General features: G+C 38.4%; 1 protein-coding gene across 1 annotated transcript; it reads left to right on the forward strand.

The window, feature by feature from the left end:
* Window positions 1-42: 42 nt before the first annotated feature.
* SCOC (short coiled-coil protein) lies at window positions 43-1,529 on the forward strand. The gene is made up of 4 exons (XM_009868264.1): window positions 43-118; window positions 378-440; window positions 542-625; window positions 1,175-1,529. Exons 1-4 carry the CDS (start codon window positions 43-45, stop codon window positions 1,315-1,317), a joined length of 366 nt encoding a protein of 121 aa, XP_009866566.1. The 3' UTR covers window positions 1,318-1,529.
* The last annotated feature ends 4,794 nt before the right edge of the window (window positions 1,530-6,323 follow it).

Here is a 6,323-nt window from a genome sequence, read left to right on the forward strand (position 1 = left end):
CGTGACGGGGTTGCCCGTGATAACGGCGAAACGGGACGGACAATGGAGGGGCCCCTGCTGCTGCTGCTTCTGTATTTCTTTAGCAGCCAGTTCCAGAAAGATCGGTACCGAGAAGGCGGCAATTGCATCACTGAAACACGGGGTTATTTTATGCACGAGAGGGAGTAATGTAGATCAGTTATTTTTGTAAACTGAAGCACAGTTACGTGAAGAATCATATTTACATACTGCAAAAGACTCTAGAAAAAAGCCTAAGGCAGTATTTTTTTAAATGTTAAGTGCTGGCTTAGAAAAATGCAACTGAAATCTATAAAAGCAGGGGGGGTTGACATTAACAGTTGCTTCAGTGTTGTTGTTTTTTTGTTCTTTTCTTTAAGCAGAGTATCTGTCTTCAAAAGTGGAAAGAGCCCGTCCTACAACGATGAATGCCGACATGGATGGTATAAGTTTTTAATGTTCTTGTTCTTCGTTGTTTTTTCTAATTAATGTAACTTCCAGCTGTTAACAGAGGTTGCATTAAAACTTCTATGATTTATTGCAGCTGTTGAGGCTGAGAATCAGGTGGAATTAGAAGAGAAAACACGGCTTATTAATCAAGTTTTGGAACTGCAGCACACACTTGAAGGTTAGCAGTTTGACAAGTCAGATTTTTTTAAAAGGACACAGTAATAAGAGAAAGAAGCAAACCTTTCTGCTCTGCCCTGTCAAAGTGTCCAGAGGTCTGTCAATTACACAGCTGAAGGCACATAAAAGCAAGGCCCTAAAACAATTCCCTCCGTTTATGCAACATAATGTTTGCTCAGTCGCAAGCAGAAGGGGCCATACGGTTAATTTTCCCAACCTCGTTAGTTGATGTGCGTCTTTGAGTCTGCTCGTCACCGAACTTTTGTTTCCAAATAGCATAGTTTGCAAATAGCTTAATTCAAAACTTCAAGAAAAGAATAAAGATACAGAGTAATGGTAAGTTTGTGTAACGAGTTTGCCAAAACACTGTACTACAAAGTAAGAGAGGAAAAATGGGCTGTAGATAAAACTTGTCAGCAGCACAGTGTTTTAAAAGATAATATCTTATAGCAGTGTTTCCCCACATTAGAAGTCTGAAGAGTTGGATGTAGGCACATCATTATTTTATGCAATAGTGTCTAATATTTTTCTTATAATATCACCTTCACAGATCTCTCAGCACGAGTAGATGCTGTTAAGGAAGAAAACTTGAAACTGAAATCAGAAAACCAAGTTCTTGGACAGTATATAGAAAATCTGATGTCAGCGTCTAGTGTTTTCCAAACAACTGACACAAAAAGCAAAAGGAAGTAAGGGTTGATTCATAGATGATGTCATTGTATTGCTGCTATCTTTTTTTGTTTTAATTGGCATAGGCTACATGAGCTAAAATACCTTAGTTTGTGGCTTTACTGGATACCTAAAGATTATGAACTGTGGTGATAAACAGTTAAAAACATTATCATGAACAGGAGACCTAAGTTTGTGTATTGTTAAGATTAAGCCATGTGCAAATGTAGTGTAGAGACATACTAAACTTTTCTATTTGTTTTAAAAACGAGCATATCTTGGTAAAAATTGGATTCAGTTTGTCAGGTTAAGCAGAGGTCTGTTGGCGCTCTTTGGGGTCTTAGGGTAGTGTTCTTGACTAGCAAAATAATAACAATATTGTGTTGAAACCTCATTTGATAAAAATACTCAAAAGTCTAATTGCCATCGCCTTTTTCACTTAAAATCTATTTAATTACTGTATAGTCCTGTCTGTAGCTCTGCAAAGCAACTTTAAAAAAAAACCCTATAAACCAGTTAAGAATTTCTGTGAAGTAATAACAGTATGGCATTATTTGCAGGGCTTGTGTACAGAAACACAGTTACTTTGGAAAGGATAAGGGAAGAGGAACAATGATAAGCAACTCAGATCAGGGAAATGCCAAACTGGTTGGGTATCAGAGGGGGTAGTTTTTAGGACGTATTTCAAACTATTTTCATTTTCCTGTTTCCTCAAAGAATGATCAGGCACAGAGTCACAATGCATGATCTTCCTGAAGCTTTTCTGTTGTGTGATGAAAGATTAAGTAAGAATCTGAGTAATAAGCTTTAGAGAAACGGGTCAACAATGTTCCTTATGCTTGTTGTGAACAATCTGCATTGAGGAACTGAGAGCAAGTCTTTCTTTGCCCTCTTTTACTTTCTTCCTGAAGTGCCAAACTTCCCTTTGCTTCAGGCCTTAGAGCAACTGTTTTCCTGCCCCAGAGCCTGAACTTGTGAAGTACCTCTTGAGGCACTGCACAAAAGCACCTGAGGCAGAAGACGACAGCAGAACAAAGGTGGCTTTTGCCTCTCTGTGCTGATGTGAGCAATGCTGAGCGTCAAGGTGCCCCGTTTTTTACCAGCTTGATTGTTGATGAGCAGGTTTTGTAAAGGAGCTCAACCCAGATTACGGGTCTGAGCACTTCACCTCGAGGCAGCACATCTAGCATAATCAGTATTAAGGGAGAGCAGAAGCTGAAATACAAGCAACAGTGTAAGCTGAAGCAGTACTCGGCTGCATCTGTTCCATCTTGCCATACAGCAGCATCGCAGACTTACTTACGGATGTTACCTAGAAGTGGGGTCTGTCTCTTCAGCCATTGTACTTTTTAACAAAAGGAAGCCACTAGTTAAATAATATTTTTGAACATTGCTGTGATGAAAAACTGCAGGAACGGAATGAGTGGATTTAATAGCATAACAATTCCCTCGCAGATTCCAAGGTTCTTTGCGGCTAAGCACAGCTGTGTCTCCAGTATAAGCTGACATTGTGAGGTTCCCCCCTCCCAAATGGGAGGTTTCCCATTTCTCCCCATTTAAGATGGCACTACAGCATTCACTGGAGTGTCAGCAAAGTCAAATGATTGAAAACAAAGCACTAACAGGGCTGTTTACTAGTCTGATATGAGAAACATTTTAAGTTTTACTCGATACCATTCGTATCATGGGGTCTTGTAAACGTACAGATTTATTTTCCATCTTCTATGGACTATGCTCTCGCTTTACCACCTGTCTGAAACTTTAAATTCATCCAAGAACTGTTAGCAGGTAGAGTAGATTGCATGCTTAGTCCAGGGTTTGAGCATTAAAACATTTTAAAAAAAAAAAAAATTATCCATCACACCAAGCCCAGAACTCCTAAGGACTGCATCACATTCCAGCCACCCTAGAGCTTAAAGCCATGTCACTGCACTCCTCCATCTGCACTGTAGATCATCAAGTGGTAACAGAGCATGTGCTTCTTAGACTTCAGCAATTTCCCCGAGATCAAGTAATCTTAAAATCATGCATTTGTATTTGTTAAGATTGGATAGTGATATTTTATCAATTGGTGTGTATATAGTAGTCATTTCATCTATATAGCATTATACATCCCACTACCGTGGCCTTCATTTAACTTATGAACATTTTAAACATGTTGTATTTCTGACTTTACACTAAATAAAAACTTTTGATTTGTCTCAGTTTGGTTTCACATTTCTAAACCCGAGTACTTCTCATAACTACCCATAGTCAGAAGGTGGAAAGTAGTAGGGTTTGCCATAACCTTAATTGTTGCTGTATAGATGAAGTGCCTGAAATACTAGATGTATGCCAACTATTAAGGTTAAACATGGGTTAAATTAATGTATTTTTAGCAAACTTGCAGTTCCTGACTCCCTTGATAAGTTTCACCCATGAATCTTATCTTTCTTCTGGTTAAAGGAAAAAGGGGAAAGGATTGGGAGCCTGCATCCAGGGTTGTCCAAGCTAAAATGTGCACCTCTCCATATGAGAGAACTTTAAAACGGGTTAGAAGAGATTTTACCTTTTCCTACACAGGTAAAGAACTCGACATTACCCAGAACCAGAATTATTTCATCATACCATAGGTGGAACTGAGGAATAACTTCAACTGTAATTAAATCTAAAGGCCTAAGTCCTACTTAGCATCCCCTGAATACAGAAAGTTATCACTGGGATTTGTGTCCTCAGCAAGACTACCTGAACATAGCCAGTAGGAGCACAGGCTGCATAGGTCCCATATTCATGGAGTTCCACAGCTGACCAGTAGCTTGAATAGCAAAGCATCCTGCAACTGCATCTTCATTTGGATTTAAGTTTCAAAGCACTTTCAAGCAGCTCTGATAGCACTATCACATATTTCTCCTGAAACACTTATTCAGGAAAAAGTGACTACATACAGGAGCTGCAGGTGAAAATCTCAATGTTGTGTCAGTGGGAGTTTCCCTTTTTTGGTTGTCTGTCTAGATTTAGAGCTTAAAAGCCCCAAAGCTCTGACATTTCTCCGCTAATTGCCAGTGTACTGTTCCATCCCAGTACGCTGATATGCCTGCAGATGGCTTCTATCTCCAGGTTCTAGGTAATCAAAGTCATTAAGCCAGCATTAAAGCAAGATGGGCATTACTCAGCGGTTTGAGCACGGTGCTGGCAAGAAGGACTAACACCGAAGTCGCAGGTTCAATTCCCGCTCGGTCCCTGTGTGTTGCCAGGTCTAGTCAAGAGGTGGCATCACTGCCCAAAACAGGAGGTTGGACGAGATGATCTCTAAGGTCCCTTCCAGCCTAGGCTGTTCTATGATGACTCTATGATTCCAGTGCCAGAGCTATTGCAAACAGCAACCTTGAGTCATGGCCTCACATGACTGTCACCCATAATAAACAGCTCCTTATTTACTGAAGTACAAAGATGTTGATGGGACATTAATCAAGACTTCATGGGGAGTCTTAGTAACTGTATCACACCAAACAAAAACAAAAAAGCAAACCAAAACCCAATCCAAAACCACACTCAAACACTGGAACAATTTCAAAGGATTTTCATCAGGCTTGGACAAGATTCATTCAGAAGGGGTGCTGAAATGCTCCCTGACAGCTGTTACAGTATCCCATTGGTAACAACTTCTGTCTATTGCTCAAAATCTCACAGGCAGGCGGGGAAATCCAGAGTCTTCTTACCTTTTGCATGTAGACCCTAAATAAATGTAAGTTCCCTCCTTTTTGAACTTAAAAACCCAGACCCCCCCAAAACCCTAAAAACCTAGAGGCCTTTCACACAGGAGTCCAATATAATTAACTCTGAAGCACTTCAACACAAGCAACTTGAAGATGCTGATTTCTTCATTAAGGTTTAGGTCTTCATTTATTAGACTTCCATTTTCTGCGAAAATATTTCTTTAAGTGAACTTGGCAGGCACAAGCAGATCTGTTAAGCTCCTTATGAATTAATCTATTTAGACTTAGTTTTAATGTATGACTGGTTTTGCTAGCATTTTACATCCTCCTACTATAGGCAGCTGCCAAGCAGCAAGATGTTCCTGCAATTTTATTGTGTTTTAATATACAGCTGAACTTCCACAAAGAGTTTCTTTTACAATATGCAGTTTTATTTAAATTATGAGAATGCCCAGTTACTCACATCTGTAAAAAACAATCCATCAAAAATTATCTATATTAATAAATTTCATGTTAAACAAGAATTAAATATTTTTAGGAGGCAATGTACACTTAAGTATTCTATAAACAAGTTATACGACTCTGGCTTGGAACATGAGAACTATAAAAGTTGGAAAACAAAAAAAATCATCTGTATATCACTGCTGCAGATTTGATGTCTGCATTCAAAAGTAGAACACATCACATCAACTACCACTTCAAGTATTCTATTTTAAAATATCTTTTAAAAATAAATTACTGTAACCAATGTCTAAAACAAAGAGGTGACCACCCATGTAACAAGTTCAACTAAAATAAATAATTTACAGTAATTGTTGCTAGCACTAAATAATACAAAAACAATTATTGCATTTAGCTCTGCACAGAAAAAAAAAACCTTTTCTTCACAGCAATATGAACTTTGAATAGATGCTACATCTATACTATCATCCATTTAGCTGAAAAGTATCAACAGCTAATTTTGTGCCAGAGCTGCAAAAATATTTTAATTTAATTTTAAAAATATTTAGAGTAATTTTATCTCCAACTAATACTAATTTCTAAGAATCTTCAAAATCATAAGAATCTTCACCTTAAAAAGCAGCCAGTCAACTTGTAATCTCACTGTTATTCTGAATTCTAAATATCAGTTAACTCCTCACAGATAGTATTTCTCCTTAAAAAAGGGAGTCAAGGAAGTTTGGGAAGGTTAGAAGAAGTTAGAGAAGTAAAATAGGTTAAGTCGCAATGAGTCCCCCTTTTTTCCTCCAAATCTCAGGATCTGGCATGCTGTCAGGCCCACTGCAGTAGCATACCAAAAGTTACTACTATTTAGACCTGCAAATCTTCACTGGA

Source organism: Apaloderma vittatum, unplaced genomic scaffold (assembly GCF_000703405.1).
Source record: "Apaloderma vittatum isolate BGI_N311 unplaced genomic scaffold, ASM70340v1 scaffold8734, whole genome shotgun sequence".
In the NCBI taxonomy this organism is placed as follows: domain Eukaryota; kingdom Metazoa; phylum Chordata; class Aves; order Trogoniformes; family Trogonidae; genus Apaloderma; species Apaloderma vittatum.